The sequence below is a fragment of the Primulina tabacum genome, chromosome 15 (assembly GCF_025594145.1).
Source record: "Primulina tabacum isolate GXHZ01 chromosome 15, ASM2559414v2, whole genome shotgun sequence".
NCBI classification, from domain to species: domain Eukaryota; kingdom Viridiplantae; phylum Streptophyta; class Magnoliopsida; order Lamiales; family Gesneriaceae; genus Primulina; species Primulina tabacum.
This window is the reverse complement of record NC_134564.1, coordinates 24125714-24144019: the sequence shown is the minus strand read 5'-3', so window position 1 is coordinate 24144019 and position 18306 is coordinate 24125714. Positions and strand designations below refer to the sequence as shown.

Below are 18306 nucleotides of genomic sequence, written 5' to 3'. Positions count from 1 at the left end.
TTTCAGTGCTGAAGGAGGCTGGAATTTTCGAGATTAAGGAGTGGGAGGGAGTCTAGGAAATTAAATGGGAAGATACAAGATAAAAGGGAAGGAAAATATTCTTTCTATCTACTAGTTTGAGTGATAAGAAAATAGAATGATATCAAAGATTTTCTTGGGGATACTAGAGGTGAATATGGGCGGTTATAAGGCCTAGGTGCAAAGGGAGAATTGGTTTAATTAAATCTTGCTAGTGATTTAAAAGATGAGGAGGATAAATCTATTTAGAAAAGTTAAGGGGATAAATAAACAATGAGTTGCAAGGAAATCATAATTAAATCTTTTAAAAAAAAACATGGCCGATTTCTCATCAATCAAATGGGATGGATTATTGCTTAGTCATCAATTAGATGTGGGTAAAAAAAATGGTGAGGAATTCATCTCCAAAAATAGATAAGGAGGGGATCAATGAATTGAGTTGTTACAAATCTTTTTAAAATAAATAAGAGGGCCGAAAATTACAATAGAAGGGAGGGAAAATATTTCTTGACTATTGTATTTTAACTCTTTAGTGTTTTATCTACTCATTAAATATTTAAAAGAATTAAGGATTTAATTATTGAACTCTATTTACTACTCATCTCAACTTATTCAAATAATTCCTTAAACCTTCTTTCACCATAAATTTACTCATTATTTATCTTAAATAAGTTTTTGAAATGTTTTCTTACTAGTAAATTTTATCTCTTTACTCCAACTCCGGTCCGACCTCACCGAATTGACTGAAAAGAATAAAACTCTAAACTACTGGGTAAAATAATTAACTTCAAGGAAAACACTTAAATACTCATGCAATGAAGTCAATTAAATTTAAAACACTAGAATTATGAATGGCTTATACGTAGTCTAATTACGGGTTCTACACTACGTGGGAATCCGAACCAGAGATGAAGAGTCGATATCCCGAGTTATTCGGTAAGTTTTAATTTCGGGGACGAAATTCCTTTAAGGGGAATAGAGTTGTAGAACCCGAAAATCAGATTACGTATAAGCCATGCATAATTTCTATTAATTAAATAAAAAAATGAATTTTATGAAAATATGAAGTGTTAATTCATTTTTATAATTTTAAGTCATGATTATTTATTTTAAAAGTAGATGTTAGTTTATCTTTTCAGGATAAATACGCGAAGTCGGACCGGAGTTGGAAATTAGAAATAAGATTAATAATAAGAAAAATATTCCTCAATTTAATAATTTAATTTGAAGAAAAAGAATGTTTTAGGATTTATTAAATTAATGGGAGTCAAATTAGTAAATAAATTCTATTAGGTTCAATATTTAATTAAAGTTTAAGTGAAATGTGTAAACAATTGAGGATGAATTAATCTAGGTATAATATATTCAAAAAATTAAACATAGTAATTAAATACTTAAAGTTTAATCCATGCAAAGTCATGCAAGAGTTTAATTTAACTTAATGTGTTAATTCACTAAAATATATAATGAGTATTTAAAATCTTAAGAATTTAAAATACAAAGTTTAAATAATAATATACCATGCAAATGAGTAATAAAATTGGTTAAGACAATTCAAAAGAGTAGTAAATTCATTCTAGTCACCTCAATGGCCTTTAAAATGAATACCATTACTCACCTTTAATTCAAAAAGCTATTGGTAAATTTAAATACTATAATACACCTTATTTCTAATCAAACCATTACCTAACAAACCAACGGGCAGTAGGAATAGAAAGGAAAGAAGCTTCGACAGTAGGGAAGAAAGATCATTTCAAAACCCATTCAAAATTTCTTCACTTGTAACCTTCCACCTTAATGCACCTTTAACACCCCTAATAACACTCATATTCATTATCTAGCAAATCCACAATCTCTCCTTTGGAAAATATCAGAAATAAGCTAATGAGATCGTGAATAGCAGCAAGAATGAATAAATAAGAACAGCTATGGCAAGGGTGAAGAAACATTTCAAGTTCCCACTTGTAACTCCTAACTAAATGCAATTCAAGACTCACTTAACATCTCCTATATCATTCACCTTCATCCCTTACCTTTCCTACACTCATATGCTCGAAAATACATCAGAAAATAGCAGCTGAAATCGTGAACAACAGCAGAAACGAGAAGAAGAAATCCAACTCGACTCCGTCGCGTCGTATTGTCGTATTGATTTGTTTTTCTTCAAAACAAATTCCAGGCATGTATATGTTGTTTCTTTGCTCTTCAATCAAGTTCTATAGATATTTTAAAACATTATATGTTCAAGATTTAAGAGGCAAAACGAATTTTTGACAGCAACATTTCTGAAAAAAAACTGCACAACTTTCTCGGCATTGGCTTATGTTCTGTTTGAGTTGTTTTCTTGTGGATTTCAGGAGGTTGCTCGGTCCGAGGCACTCATGGCTGCATTTAGGCATGAATTATAGTGTGTTAGGGTGTTATTTGTCCATTGGTTTCAGTCCATACACTCCAAATAAAAGCATGACAGCAAGATTTACAAGACACTACAGAATTGACTCACGATTTTGTTGTTGGTTGCCTGGGGGGTGTGTTCGAAACCTGGCTGTCCTAGGGGCTGTAGCCACGGTTAGAACCCTTCTTTATTATGTCTAGGACGTGACCAAGGTGTCCTCCCCAAGCTTGGTTCACGGATCCTTCAGAGTTTTTCATAAACATGTCAAGTGTCCATCGGTTTAAAAAATTTCTGATTTGGTATGAGTATTTTTTTGGTTTCTTGAGTGTTGTTTGGATTATGGTTGGCTTCTAGCCAATAGCCATGGTTCATACAAGACTCCATCATTTCTCGATCGAGCCATGGTCGATCAAATGGCCCTTGGAACGAGACAAGACAGTAAAACATGTCAACATAAAACACTACACTGCAAGGGGGTATTCTCGGCTGATTTGTTGTGGTGGTTCTAGGTGTTTGCTTGGGTTATGGTTGGCTTTTAGCCCTTAGCCATGGTCCAAGCCATGCCTTAGGATGTTGGTAAGAGTCCTTGGGTGGTGGTTCAAGCCCATAGTCATAAAATTCAGGAATTACACTACAAAAGACACAAACTGTTACTACTGAAATTTGACAGCATCTATGGTTTCGGTTTTTGGGGTGGTTTGAGTTCTTGGTTGGCTTTTAGCCCACGGCCTTGGACTGGACAATACCTCAATGAGTTAGGAAGGTCATGTTTTTGGCCGTTCGTGATTTGGTCGAGTTTAGAGATCATACGAGAATTTACGGTGAAAGGTGCCAAAATGACTATCGAAAGAGCGTTTTATGTTTTTGGATTCCTTTCACCTATTTTCGTGTTTTCCAGTTCTTATGCATATTTTTCAGTATGTTTAGGGTATTTTTAATCATGGTTAAACGTAAGTTTAATGTTGGTTCGGGTTGATACGAAGCCATGATAAAAAATCAAGTTGTTGGTCCTAATTGTCTCGTTCTTGGTTTAGTTGTCAAGTTTAATTCAAGATAATATTATTTGCATGTGTCACATATTAGAACTAAGTCGCAGCAAGCCTGGGAGTGATCCAACTCATCCGGTAAAAATAAGATTATAATTATATTACGTGCATAAAATATAAAATGTTTATTTTTGAGATATATGCTATATGTCTTGTGGCCACCTTATGCTTATGGGTTTGGAAGTCGGTAGGCGCAACCGAGGACCTCTCCACCATGTGACTTACGACCGGTTTACAATTATGTATGTGTACGGACATCCAGTCCAAGGGTTGTGATTGATCTCTACCGCCCAGTATACTGTGGTTTAGTCTGATCAGTCGCTCACGTTATGTTATGGGCAACTAGCTTAGAAACAGTATCTCTACAGAAAATTATAATATGTTATGACAGAGTTCTATGGAGCAAAGCTTTTACGTATGATTTTCAGATATGCACGTAGTTATAATTATTCATGATACGATTTTCACCGTACGCCTTACGATACTTTATTTTTAAGTTGCATGCGATTTTACGATATATTTATTTGTTATTCACGATATATATATGTCGAGTCTTTAGACTCACTAGACTTGATTGTTGTAGGTATTGATGAGGCCGAGACCGCGGGCGGGGACCAGTGAGCGATCTTGGGACAGCAGTAGTAAACCCGAGAACCCCATGTTTTAGTTTATGCACTTTTTATGTTAAACTCAGTTTTTAATACGTTGGATTATTTTTAAAATTGTTGTTTGAAAACAATTTTTACTTCCGCTGTTATTTTAAAGTTAAACTTTAATTACATGTTTATTTTATAATTGTGGCAAGTTAATTATTTATTTAGAAAATTTTTAATAATTCCGCAAAATTATGAATACGAAATACAGGCCTTTACATAATGAATAAACCCATTGTTTATTCGAGGTCCAACTTTATTGATATTTCTCAAATCAATGAATGTGTACACAACAAATATGAGAAAATATCACATCATAGTTTCATTAAATTTGTTCTTACAACAAAATTACATAAAGGAACCAAGTCCTATTCTTTCTGTATGATCCTTAAATTTCATTGATGGCATGCCCTTAGTCAAAGGATCCGCAATCATCAATTCAGTGCTAATGTGCTCAATAAGTAACTTCTTATCTTTAACACGTTCTCGTATGGCTAAATACTTAATGTCGATGTGATTGCTTCGACTACCACTTTTGTTATTTGTAGCCATAAAAACAGCAGCTGAATTGTCACAATATATTCTTAATGGCCTAGATATAGAATCCATAATTCTAAGCCCTGAAATGAAACTCTTCAACCATACATCATGTGAGGTTGCCTCAAAACAAGCTACGAACTCAGCTTCCATAGTGGAAGTAGCAGTCAATGTATGCTTTGCACTTCTCCAAGATACAGCTCCACCAGCTAGCATGAAAATATATCCTGAAGTGGATTTTTGAGTCAATGCAGCCAGCGTAGTCTGAATCAGAGTAACCAATTACTTCCAAATTCTCAGTTCGTCTGAACATAAGCATATAATCTTTGGTCCCTTGAAGGTACCTCATTACTTTCTTTGCAGCTTTCCAATGGTCTAAACCTGGATTACTCTGATATCTTCTCAACATCCCAACAACAAATGCAATGTCAGGTCTAGTGCAAACCTGAGCATACATCAAGCTTCCGACAGCAGAAGCATAAGGAATGTTTTTCATTTTTTCCCGCTCTAAATCATTCTTTGGGCATTGGCTCAAATTGAATTTATCGCCTTTCACAACGGGAGCTATACTTGGTGAACAATCTTTCATCCGATATCTCTCTAAAACTTTGTTTATATAGGTTTTTTGAGACAGACCTGAATTATGTCTCTATGTATCTTAATGTCAATGACATAAGATGCATCGCCCATATCCTTCATATCAAAGTTTTTAGAGAGAAATTGTTTCACCTCATATAACAAACCCTTATCATTGGTTGCAAATAATATATCATCTACATATAGAATAAGAAAACAAATCTTGCTCCCACTGACCTTCTGATATATACATTGATCCATGGGGTTCTCAACGAATCCGAATGAAGAGATAACATCATGAAATTTTAAATACCATTGACGGGAAGCTTGTTTCAATCCATATATAGATTTCTTAAGCTTACAAACCAATTGCTCACCATTACCAGAGAAGAATCCTTCAAGTTGTTTCATATAAACCTCTTCCTCTAGTTTTCCATTGAGAAAAACCGTTTTCACATCCATTTGTTGTAAATCTAAGTCAAAATATGCAACTAAGGCTAGAATGATACGAAGAGAATCTTTCTTAGATACATGAGAAAAAGTCTCCTTATAATCGATTCCTTCCTGCTGAGTGAATCCTTTAGCAACGAGTCTTGTTTTATACCTTTCAATGTTGCCTAATGAGTCTTTCTTTGTTTTGAAGACCCATTTACATCCAATGGCTTTTACACCATTAGGCAACTGAACAAGATCCCAGACTCCATTAACTGCCATAAAATTCATCTCTTCTTTCATAGCATTAAACCATAGTTTTGACTCATTACAACTTATGGCTTGTGAAAACGTTTCAGGATCATTTTCGGCTCCGATGTTAAAATCCGATTCTTGTAAATACACAACATAATCACTAGATATTGCTGATCTCTTTATTCTAGTAGATCTCCTAAGGTTGTTTGGTTGATCAACAATTTCTTGTTGTTCTTCATTAACAACTTGATCTACTGGATTTTCATCAGCGATTTGTGGAACTTCAATAACTGGTTGTCTAACACTCATTTGGTCTTGAGGGGTGTGAATAACGACCAATCTGTCATTTGAATAAGATGGTTGTACATTAATGTGATCATTCTAAAAAATTATGTCATTTGAATGATTACTCCCACTAATCAAATCATTCTCAAGAAATTTTGCATTTCTTGATTCCACAATTCTAGTGTTGTGAGATGGACAATAGAATCTGTACCCTTTGAATTTTTCGGCATACCCAATGAAATATCCACTTATAGTTCTTGGGTCCAGTTTCTTTTCATGTGGGTTGTAAACTCTTATTTTTGAAGAACAACCCCAAACGCGTATATGTTGCAAACTCGGTTTCCAACCTTTAAATAACTCAAATGACGTCTTTGGGACAGCCTTAGTTGGAACTCGATTTAATATATACACAGCTGTCTTAAGAGCTTCAGTCCACAAGGATTTAGGAAGTTTGGAGCTACTAAACATGCTCCTCACCATGTCCAATAATGTTCGGTTTCTCCTCTCAGCTACACCATTTTGGTCCGGAGAACCAGGCATAGTATATTGGGCAACAATCCCATGTTCCTGGAGAAACTTCGCAAACGGACCAGGTGCCTGTCCATTCTCAGTGTATCTACCATAATATTCTCCACCTCTATCAGTTCTCACGATCTTAATATGTTTTCCACATCGCTTCTCCACTTAAGCCTTAAAAACCTTAAAGGCTTCAAGTGCTTCGTTTTTGTTATGAAGCATGTAGATATACATGTATCGTGAGTAATCATCAATGAAAGAGATGAAGTATTTCGGACTTTGCATGTCCATATCTGGACAACAAATATCTGAATGTATGATTTCTAATATTTCTGTACTCCTCTTGGCACTTTTTTTTTAGACTTATTGGTCTGCTTTCCCTTAATGTAGTCCACACAAGTCTCAAAATCAGTAAAATCTAAAGTACTAAGTACTCTATCATTCACTAATCTTTTAATTCTTTCTTTGGAGATATGTCTCAATCTCCTGTGCCACAATATAGAAGAATCTTCATTTATAACACATCTTTTAATACCTCCTTGAACATGCATAGTGGTGTTATTATTTCGTAAAGAAATAGAGAAAAGACCATCAACCATTGTACCATTTCCAATAAGATTTGATTTATAAAACAAATTTATTGATTTATCCAAAAACTGAAAGGAATAACCAAAAGGTACAAGTTTTGATACTGAAATTAAATTTCTAGAAAAACTAGGAACATAAAAGGTCTTTTCCAATTTTAAAATATAACCACTATTTAACACTAGGCAGCAAGTCTCAATAGCCTCCACATTCGAAGACATCTTGTTTCCTAAATAGATGCTTCACTCATTTTCTATTGGCTTCCTTAGGTTTTGCATACCCTGCAAGGTATTTGTAACATGGATTGTAGAACCAGAATCAATCCACCATGTGTTATAAATCATATCAACCATATTAGATTCATAACAAACAAATGAAGTAGGAATACCTTTCTTTTCAAGCCAATCCTTAAATTTATTGCAATCCTTCTTAATGTGATGTCAGGTTGGGGTGGGATTATTCCTTTCCCTTTTCCCTTGACTTTGGCTTGCTTCTTATACTTTTCTTGTGTAGTCATAAATACATTATCACTCGTTTCCATCAACAACCTTCCTTCCTCTTGAACACACATGGTCATTAATTCATTAATCGACCATTTATCCTTATGTGTATTGTAGGAAATTTTGAAGGGTCCATATTGTTGTGGAAGAGTGCATAAAATGTAGTGCACAAGAAAAGTCTCAGACATTTCCACTTCAAGTGTCTTGAGCCGAGCCGCTATGTCCCGTATTTTCATGATGTGCTCTCGCATACTTCTCACACTGGTGAGCCTTAATGAAGAGAATTCCATAATTAGGGTAGTGCCCTATCTGAAGACTGAAACTGTTCATCAATAGCTTTCAGTAATTCTTTGACATTATTATGCCGGTCGACAGAACCACGCATGCCAGCAGAGATTTTGGTCTTTATGAACATTACGCATATTCGATTAGATCGCTCCCATTTTTCATAGAGATCAACATCATCCGGAATGCTGTTTTCAATAATAGCAGATGGTTCATCTTTCCTTATAGCATAATCAATATCCATCCACCCTAATTGAAGAATAATTCTTTCTTTCCATATTTTATAGTTGTCGCCCTTTAGTTCGAGAATGTCACATTTCATATCAGAAAAACTCGCAGATTGCATAACTGCACAAAATATCACATGCTTAAAACTTTGAGACAATATCATATTTTACCAATGTAATTCATGTTTTAAAAATCTAATGACATAAAATTTGTCTGTGAGCTAAAATTTTAATTCAATAAGATTTTTCTGTAACTTTATGATAAAACTATCAAAATATATTTTCCTTAACTCCTGTGGGTAAATTAAGAAAAATATAATTTGATATTTTAATCTAATTAGTTATATAAATATAATAAAAATCCCTGTGTGGTAAATTTTATTATGTTTATATAATTAATTACAATTGATGTCCATTATGTGATCCAAATCCACTTAATGCATAATTTTTTATAATTAAGGATGATGTGGCTATTCCTCAATTATTTAAAATTATACGGTTCACTGGACAAAATTTTGGCTTTACTTTAATACTTTATATAATAATTATTTCGCAATCAACACTTTCCAAGAGTGCTCCCAGGAAAGATAGGTAGTGCTAAGGCCCTTTAAATACCTAACTCTTAGACAGAGCAACGTTTCTCAGGGAGACCAATGGCTAGTCAAGACAGTTTAAACTGATCTATGAAGAACTACCTCAGATCATGTTTTCTCACATCACCTTATAATTATTATTCAACTTAATTATCCACATTTATGTGAATCTTTATAAGCCAAATTTTTTTTTATTTATTTAATAACTTTATATTCACATTTTTACTTAATATGAACAAATACGTTCCCCGTCAGTTTTTCTCTTCAATCAGAGTAGTGATAAAGTGAAGATCACATTTACATTAAAATGTGAGCTCCTCATCAGTTTTTCTCTTTTATCAGAGTAGTGATAAAGTGACGATTATTTGTTCATTTGTGAATATCTGAAATATTTTATTTTAAATATTATATTCACATCTTACTTGATATGTTCATTTTAAATTATAAACAACTCAATATAATTTAATATTAACATAATGTGAATATTGATTTACCAAAATATTTTTCAATACAATTTGCATTTAAAAACCTTAAAAAATAAATGCAAACATAATATTAAATTTTCATGTACACATCAAACACTTATCCTTAATATTTGACATTATATCTAACATGCAAAAAATAATTTCTAAACATGTATTGAAAATTGTACTGAATTTGGAAATATTAAATATAATTCCAAATCATTTATTATAATAATAATAAATAAAATAATAATAGTAATAAAACTTATTTTATTTATTTATTATTATTATATTTAAAATAATAATAATAAACAAATAATGCAATCTCCTTTCCATTAATGATTGGCAGGCTATTTCACGTGATTGTCTAAAATGCATTTAGACAATTGCTTTAATTGTAATGTAAAGCTTTGAAAAATTTCAACCACAGATTCTTTCACATGGGCCATGCAAATTATATTTATATTAAGTTTACTTATCATAAGGAATTCAAGTATTACTTCGTCTTCTTCAAGATTTCTTCATTTGCAGAAAAAACCAGTAGCACTTCACCGAAAATATTTCGCTCCAAAAAAAAATCTTAATTTTTAATATTCAAGGAAGAAATTCAAACTCCGATCGAGAACACAATTCTAAAGTAAGTTATTTTATCCGATCTTCAAACTTCTTACGTAAATTCCAGAAGCAAAATTTTCAAGGTAGAGGTATCACTGCTCTGATACCAAATGTTAGATATTTTTCACAAAAATCATGTTTTCACGATATATAAACATGATATATAATATGTGGAAGCAGATCGAGAATTACCTCCGGCCATTGAAAATTTTGATTTCTTTGATTTTTTTCTCGGTTGATGCCTTCTAAGCACCCCACCCTCTCAATAGATGATGTATATTTCTTATGAGGTGTGTATGCATAGGGACCTCAATCGCTCTATTTATAGGCGTTTCTCATACCATCGATGAGTGTATCGGGAGCCGAGATTCAGAAGGAGAATCGTGTACGCATCTAAATTTTCTTGGCCGTCGCCAATATCAATTTGTACACGCTACTTCTTTTAATATGTGTCACGTTTTTCTTACAGAGGAAACTTCTCTTCTTCGAGTAGGAAAATCAAAAACTGAGAAAAATGACAGCAAAGTCACCGAAACTTCTACTATTATTCCTGCAATGAATGATAAAATAATTTCTGTGAGTGAAGGACAAGCAATTCAGAGTCAACTCTCACCGCGAATGAAGCTCACAAAGAAGAACCTGATGGGGTTTTTGAAAACGAAGCGGAGAACCTTGTTTTCTTTGACAAAGTTGAAGATATAATATGTATGGCAGTACTGTATAGTTGGTGCTTTTGCTTCTCTCTTGTATTCTTCACCCTTTTTATTGGTTTCTGAGTCTTTGTTTATTTAAGATTAGTATAATATTCTTTACTTAACACAATCTCCATGCTCCTTTTAACACTAGCTGTTGTAAAATAAAAGGCCCATAGCTCTTCATGTTGTACTTGTTCCCCCATCTATATCTCTTCTTATCCTGTGTTTCATACAGTCAACATTTTTTATTTTGCGAATTTTGCATGTTCATGATCAATCTCTATTTTATCATATACAAAGAGATAACAATAGAATGTATCGCAGTTTCATTCTTGGATGCTAGACGCCTTAATTTGCTCATTTGAATTCACATCAAGTATAAAAATTTCTGTTCAAAAAATGGCAAAAGATTTGATATCACGCAAACATTTGGTTAGTTTAGGGGATAATGCTGAGAAGAGTGTAGTTAGTTCCAGTTTAAACACACCTTGTTAGTTGTGAGATCAATCAGGACCCAGCCATATCATTTCTACTTGGCTGATAAATTCTTGAAACTCTGGTAACTAGTGAGTGGTAATAAATAATGATAGTTCCTAAAAATGTTTCTGAGGGATTATGGAAGTGTCGAATCTGCAGTTGGACATATCAGAATGGAAGTGTCTGTATTGACCACATTCAGAATCATAATGGGCAATTACATGCATGACAAAATTTTAAAATTTATAACTGAGGGTCAGTAGATTATAGATATTAATTCAAAAAATGGGTTGTATATGATACTGCTGTTTTTAGAAGTAGGTTATATATGATACTTGGACTATGCAGAACTAGTAATTCTTTGTGTTCTTGAAGGGAGAATCTAAGAAATTTGGAAGAATAGTATATGAATCCAAGGTTAAGTCTACACTTTTAGACTTAACTGCCAACTTTAGTTTATTAAGTAAGGTTAAAAAGATCTTACTTGAAAACATGTGAGTTCAGGTGTTGGGCATGGAAAGATGGAGGTATCATCTCATAGTTATAAGGCTTCTGAAGAGATTGATAGTGCAGATATTGATCTGATAAACGAGGAAACAGAATATGACGTCGAAGCAGTGTTACAAACACGAAACACCCATGGTTATAAGGCTTCTGAAGAGATTGAAAGTGCAGATATTGATCTGATAAACGAGGAAACAGAATATGACGTCGAAACGGTAATACAAAAACAAAACACGCATGATCTATACTGTCCTAACTGCAATTCTTGCATCACAGGAAGGGTTATTCTTCGCAAAAGAAAACGCGGCAAAATTCAAATTTCGGTTAAGCGTAACAAAACAGAAAAACCACCAGTTCAGGAATCTGATGATCAAGTTCATCCTCACCATATTGTTGGTGCAGAAGAAGATGTCAGTCGTGACTCAGGGCCCGATTTATTCAGATGTTTCTCATGCTTCAGCTTTTTCATTCCAACTGGTACCGATTCGTGCATTGCTAATGAGTTTTATAGGATAAACAGAAAAATCTACATGTTAATTATGTAGTTAGCATATTCAATTCAAAACAATTTTACCTATTCAGGAAATGGGTTCAAGTTCTGGAAATTTGGGGACCAGAGTAGGAAAGAAAATGTCCGGGATGAACAAGTACCACGTAAAAAGAGCTGGCTTTCCTCCGTATTTGCACCACACAACCAGGACACAACAATTGAGCAAGGTAACTAGTTTACTTGGCTCATTCCATTGTCCTCTATGTATATCATATAACTGATTAAGGCACAGTACGGTACGGTACAGATGTTCCTCGTGCTTCTGGTTCACTTTTAGGGACTGCAGAAAACGATGGCACTTTGGAACGTGAAGATAAGATCTCATTGTCTCCAAGGCATGAACATTCCACAAATGGATTTTCCTGAACCACAGAAAATAACGGAGAAGATAGGTATGGTAATCAGCTTTAACTTTTTTCCCATTAAAAGTCTAATAGGACGAGACCGTTGAATTCATGGTTTTGATGAATGCCACCAAATTTTATTTTCAGATGTTAAAATGGAACGGCATGAAGTAGTCGCTGGTTATCATTCGAAAGAACCAATAATAAGTAATGACCCGTTTGAAGTAGTCGCTGGCTATCACTTGAAAGAACCAATAAGAAGCAAGGAGCAGCTTGCAGTATTCGCTGGTTATCATTTGAAAGAACCAATAAGAGGCAATGAAGAGGTTGAAGTAGTCCCTGGCTATCACTTGAAAGAACCAGTCATAAGCAAAGATGTCCAAGTCACTCATGGCAGTGATCTACTGGTAACAACACTTATAGTAGACGAAAATGAAATTGTTAATGAAGAACCTGCACAAGATGCTATCTCCGTTTCAAGAAAAGGTGGATCAAATCTGGTGATCTTCTCAAACGATGGATCTACTAATATTGAGAAATCTGAGGGAGGCCAAATACTCATTCAGACAGCTCAGAAGGGAAGCACGGGTACGTAGAAGGTTTTCACCTTGAATCTTTCATAGCTATAGTCCTCACAAGGTAATCATTCTGTCCTTTAAACTGAGAGGCCAAGTATATCCAACTGAAATGTCACAAGAAGTTACTACAAAGACCAAATTAGACAGTATTTTATCCATTAAAGATGCCTCCACGGTAAATGTTGGTAGTATCTTATCCAATCTCAAAGCAACCATATGGCATCCTTTAACATTTTCTAATTTTTATCATGTAAAAAGCAACCATAAGTCTTCCTTTAACATTTCTTTTCTATTTTTTATCGTGTGATTTTTTATGCAGGGGAGGATACTGTAATAACTATAGACTCATATCCAGCCACTGAAATAATTCAAGGCATAGTCATTCCAGCGGAAACAGCCATTCCAACACAACCTACCACTCAGACTGGTATACCAGCGCAAGAACGAACAGACGATGTTAGAAGAAATTCTAAAATAGAAGTTATTAAGAGCATAGTTTATGGTGGATTGGCGGAGTTGATTACCAGCCTAAGTGTTGTGTCATCTGCAGCTGCAGGTGATGCCACCACATGTAAGCATCATATAACATTCTTATTGCAATAAAGTGCTAGATCTATGGCTTTGTATAAACTTCTTCTCTTGAATCACAGTGAATATTCTAGCTCTCGGAATGGCCAATCTGATAGGAGGATTCTTCGTCATTTGTCACAATGTAAGGACACTAACCCTTTTGAAACAAGAATCATCATCTACATGCAAACGCAAATAAGAAAATAAGTTGATGATACTAAAATTGCAGCTTTGGGAACTAAGATGTGAGCAAACAGACCGAAGAACCAGTCAAAGTGATCTATATCAAGAACTCCTAAGCCAAAGGCGGAATTTCAAACTTCATGCAATAGTTTGCGTTCTATCATACCTCATATTTGGCTTAACGCCTATCGTAGTGTATGGTTTTTCATTCCGGCAAAGTGAAGAAAGAGAACTAAAACTTGTGGTGGTAGGAGCAGTCTCTCTCGTGTGCATTAGCGCTCTATCTATTGGAAAGGCCTATGTGTGTAAACCGCCTAAGGCTTACGTAAAAACAGTCGTAAATTTTGTTATATTGGGATTCATGGCCTCGGGAATTTCATATGCTGCCGGTGTGCTTGTGAAAAGATTTTTGGAGAGGATTGGTCTGTTCCAATCAACTTCAGTTTCTGATATGATTTTTAATCGAGACTCAACATGGGCTTCTTATTGACCTCTTCGTCCATAACTCACGCCTGGATCCCATTGCTTTTGCTGATCTGATTTCTGCAGTGAGTGTTTGATTTATGTTTCATGAGTTCTCCATTTTCAAATTCCGAAACTGTGAGATTTTGCGTTCAAATGGTTTCCTTGCTACATTTTTCTTTGTGAAACCCAACGACAAACTTGAACCATTTATCAGCTGTCTGATAAACAAGTTAGATCTCTGGAGTAATATCAACGAGATAGCAAGTTACATAATGAAAATGTGAGTGCTAAATGTATTGGCTGTCTGATAAACAAATACATACATCTATGGAGTCATGAAGGTTGATAAAAGTATAAAGTGATACAAACATGTGCCAACCACCTAACAAGCTTGAAACTTTTAAAAATATGAATATGAAAATTCAAATTTTAAAAAATAAATAAGCAATAGAAAAACATAAATCAAATTCTAGATAATTTATTGGCACAGTTCGTTTGCCTATTTCGCAGCACAGGTGGTGAGGTTTTTACGTTTTCGTGTCTGAAAAACCATCTAGCCCCATTTCTGCTCCACTTATTGGTTCCTCTTTACATCCTCGACCTTCGAAGGCCCAAAGAACTTAAGCATACATGCATATATATCATTTCATCAGTACAAATACACTGTCAAAAGTAAGGTAAAACCAATCATACCCCACCACATCGTAGTTCAAGAAAGAGTAAACAGCATTAATCCTTGCTGCCTATCCGTTTGAGCTGCCAGGCCCAGAAGCCAACACTTTTTGTTCCACTTGACTCAACAGGCTCCCTGAATTTAGCCTTCTCGCTGAGTTCCTCAAGTGAATTCACGATATTCTGAAGTCTCGCAACAAACTCAATCAACAAAGAAGTAAATGTTGCAAGTGACAATGCACTAGCGCTTTCATATGTCCTCACCTCTCTCTCATTGGGAATGGAATCGTTAATAAGTGAGAGACGTGATGGCCACATTTTTTGCTGTCTAAGCACATTTTCTCCAGAACCCCATTGTGAAACAGATACAACACTAGCGTTTGGATTATGTGGATCAAAATTTCGCATTGACAGAGTCGATTTAAGATTCACCGAGGGAATTCATTACAAATGGCCTTTTATCGTTATCCTTGATTTCTTGGAGTTGTTCAGGATCTGAGAATTTTCCTGGCCGTTTTCCACTTTCCCAACTCTCTGCATTTACCAAAAGGTACGACTTTTGGTCGAACATCATCTGCAAATCCTCTGCCGAATCATGAACCTCCAAGAGTATGTCTTGTGGGCTAAGTTTTTCCATTTTCTCTACTTTTTCACCCAGCAGTCGCAACACATTAGCTCCTTCAGTCCCAACTTTCTAAATCCCATCCTTAAAAACTAGTCTTAGTTCTGTCGATAACTTTAATGAAATAGTTTAAATATGAGGAAGGAATCCATAAGCCAGTGATATCCTTTTTGGAACATTTTTTGGCTCCACGCAAAAATTAGAAAAGAAGTCACGAACCGCTGCAGAATTCAAAGTAATCTCAAGTAGAATATTTTCAAGGCTCGCATAATATGATTTAACGATTAATTTTGGATAATAACAAAGCTTTTGCAGCCTTAATCTCAGGTTTGCTTAACAGTGCACAGAGCTAAAGATAATGGGATTAGGAGACAAATCTAACCTCAAGCGACACCATGAAAGAATGCACATAGCTAAATTACCTGTATTTCTGAAAGTATACACCCATGCATCGCCATCACCATGAATGCAGAATGCCTCAAAGCCCCGCTGACTTTAACATATTCATTCCAAGGATAATTGAACATTCTGTAATGGCCATGAGGTGGTTCCCATACAGCAAAATTTAACTGAAAATGAAACGAAGATGCTAAAAAAACAGATCATATTTTCTCTACTGAGCATAAAGTGTGCATACTAATCAAGAAGCATACCAAAGACTCCTCTTGGCTAGTCGACTCAACCGCAGCTCTATATCCACTATACAGAGGATCATCCGACGCCTGGTACACCAGAATTTTTGAAGGTATTCTACTGTATTCAATAGACTGCAAGTACATGTTGACACAGCCTAGACATACAACATGCAATGTAAAGTTCAAGAATAGAAATTTCACAAACAAACATCAATTATTAATACACATGAAATTGGTACTCGTTTAACTAAAACTTAACCTTCCAGTGAAGTAGCAACACTCCTGAAATTCTTTACGACAAGCTTATGCAAAAACTCCCCAGACCAAATGATGTAAATACATATATTTACAAGCAAACATATACCAGCCCCAATAGCAATAAGCAGCAATCTCGAGACAGCTGTTTCAACAAATTTTGAAGATCCTGATCCCAATACCATACAATATGTCAACAAGAACACCCGAAAACCATATTGGTACTGCTTCATTGCTGGATGCAACTTCAAGTAGCTAGCGAGAAAATCTAGAACACGGAAAAGCATAAACACCCGTTAATGCCACTGTCCATGTTTCAAGAGAACAAAATCACATCAATCAATTAAAACAGACCTGCAACAAAAATCCCAATTACAATAATCACTTCTTGAAGCTGTCCATCCATCTCAGACAAATGTCCAATCCCAAGAGCCAGTGCTCCAGCAGACAAGGTCCCCAGTGCCGGTTTAAACCTTTACTTAGTGTAGCTCCTATATAAAAGCAGCCCATCAACTACGTAAATTTCTATAAACAATTGATCAATATACAAAAAAATCTACAAACTAGAAAATAAATGGCAAACGATTCATGAGGTAAAAATAATCAAACTACAATAGATGAACTATTTCAATAGCAATGAAACAATGAAATAACATGTTACCTAATGCTGAATTAACCCACAATAATAACGCTAAGGATAAAGAGTTAAGGCACAAACAAAAAAGAACAAGTCAAAAGCAAAACTCAGTGAACCAAACGCAATGAAGAAGAGCAACTTACAAACAAAAAATTTAAAACGAAGCAAATATTCAAGACCTCCCAGATATTTAAAAATCTCCAGCTCAGACGAAACATATTCAGAATCTAGGGAATAAAGCTACCTAAGCCGCCACATCAACATTAAGCATCAGTTGTAGCCAAGAAAAGGAAAATTCAGAACTTACCTATGCTAAATTCAAACACAACAACAACAGTAAGAATAGCCCAGATGTAGTGTCGGCTAATAAAATTACTGGGCTTCTTAAAAAACACAAGAAACGACACCAGAGACAAAGCGATGCTCATTTTAGCGGCAAACGCCACTTTTCTCGGGTCGGATCTTCCCATTTCACATGAACCAAGTGCCAATTTGCTTAACATCGCTCCACAACTAGGAAAACTTTTGACCCATGAGACGAAAAATCCGGAGCAAACAGCCCTCATCTCTGACGCAAGAACTACCAAATCCAACGTCAGAGTAGATTTCCCGCGAAATCAATCTCTCTTCTTTGCTTCTCTCTACAAAACCTTGCCTTGGTGATCCATAATTTGCAGCCATCAGCTGATAGTTTTACAAAAACATGAACAAACAGAAGTAGCCGTGCAAGAAATTGGGTTTTGAGCTAATTTTTTTATAAACAGAGATACGGTGCAGGTTTGGTTTTAAGGAAAAATTAAGTATATGTATGCTTTTATCAAGTGATGAATGTGATGACACGTTTTTGAAAGATAAGAGTTGGTTGTAACTAATACAATGACATGCTGACATGTAAGGCTAGGGCTCAGTGGATAGGTAATGTTGTCGCTGATGTCCTCGTTGCCGGTTACTTCAATTGCACGTAGATGGAACCATCGACTTGACATGATGATACGAAAGTCACAGCTAATGAACGAAATTCAAATTAAGAGAATGAACATGTATATGTTGATATGATGATATGTACTATGATTATGATTATGCTTGACAAGTTTTTAATTATGCAAACTACTTTTCACGATCATAAAATATATATTG

At 34.9% G+C, this 18306-nt stretch overlaps 1 protein-coding gene and 1 pseudogene across 1 annotated transcript; one reads left to right on the top strand and one right to left on the bottom strand.

Annotated features, from left to right (window-relative positions):
- Nucleotides 1–11253: 11253 nt before the first annotated feature.
- LOC142525979 (membrane protein of ER body-like protein) lies at nt 11254–14388 on the top strand. The gene is made up of 8 exons (XM_075630259.1): nt 11254–11409; nt 11659–12135; nt 12241–12375; nt 12441–12566; nt 12700–13140; nt 13450–13701; nt 13781–13842; nt 13930–14388. The coding sequence occupies exons 1-8, from the start codon at nt 11277–11279 to the stop codon at nt 14371–14373; spliced, it is 2070 nt and encodes a 689-aa protein (XP_075486374.1). The 5' UTR covers nt 11254–11276; the 3' UTR covers nt 14374–14388.
- Nucleotides 14389–14610: 222 nt separating this feature from the next.
- On the bottom strand, nt 14611–17677 carry LOC142527496 (aluminum-activated malate transporter 4-like; annotated as a pseudogene).
- Between the last annotated feature and the right edge of the window lie 629 nt (nt 17678–18306).

Bases quoted from the DNA above. Each gene is read 5' to 3' on its own strand.
- LOC142525979 (XM_075630259.1), top strand. From the start codon at position 11,277: ATGTTTCTGAGGGATTATGGAAGTGTCGAATCTGCAGTTGGACATATC. The intron at 12,136-12,240 runs GTACCGATTCGT...TTACCTATTCAG, and splicing joins CAGCTTTTTCATTCCAACTG to GAAATGGGTTCAAGTTCTGG. The intron at 13,843-13,929 runs GTAAGGACACTA...CTAAAATTGCAG, and splicing joins TCTTCGTCATTTGTCACAAT to CTTTGGGAACTAAGATGTGA.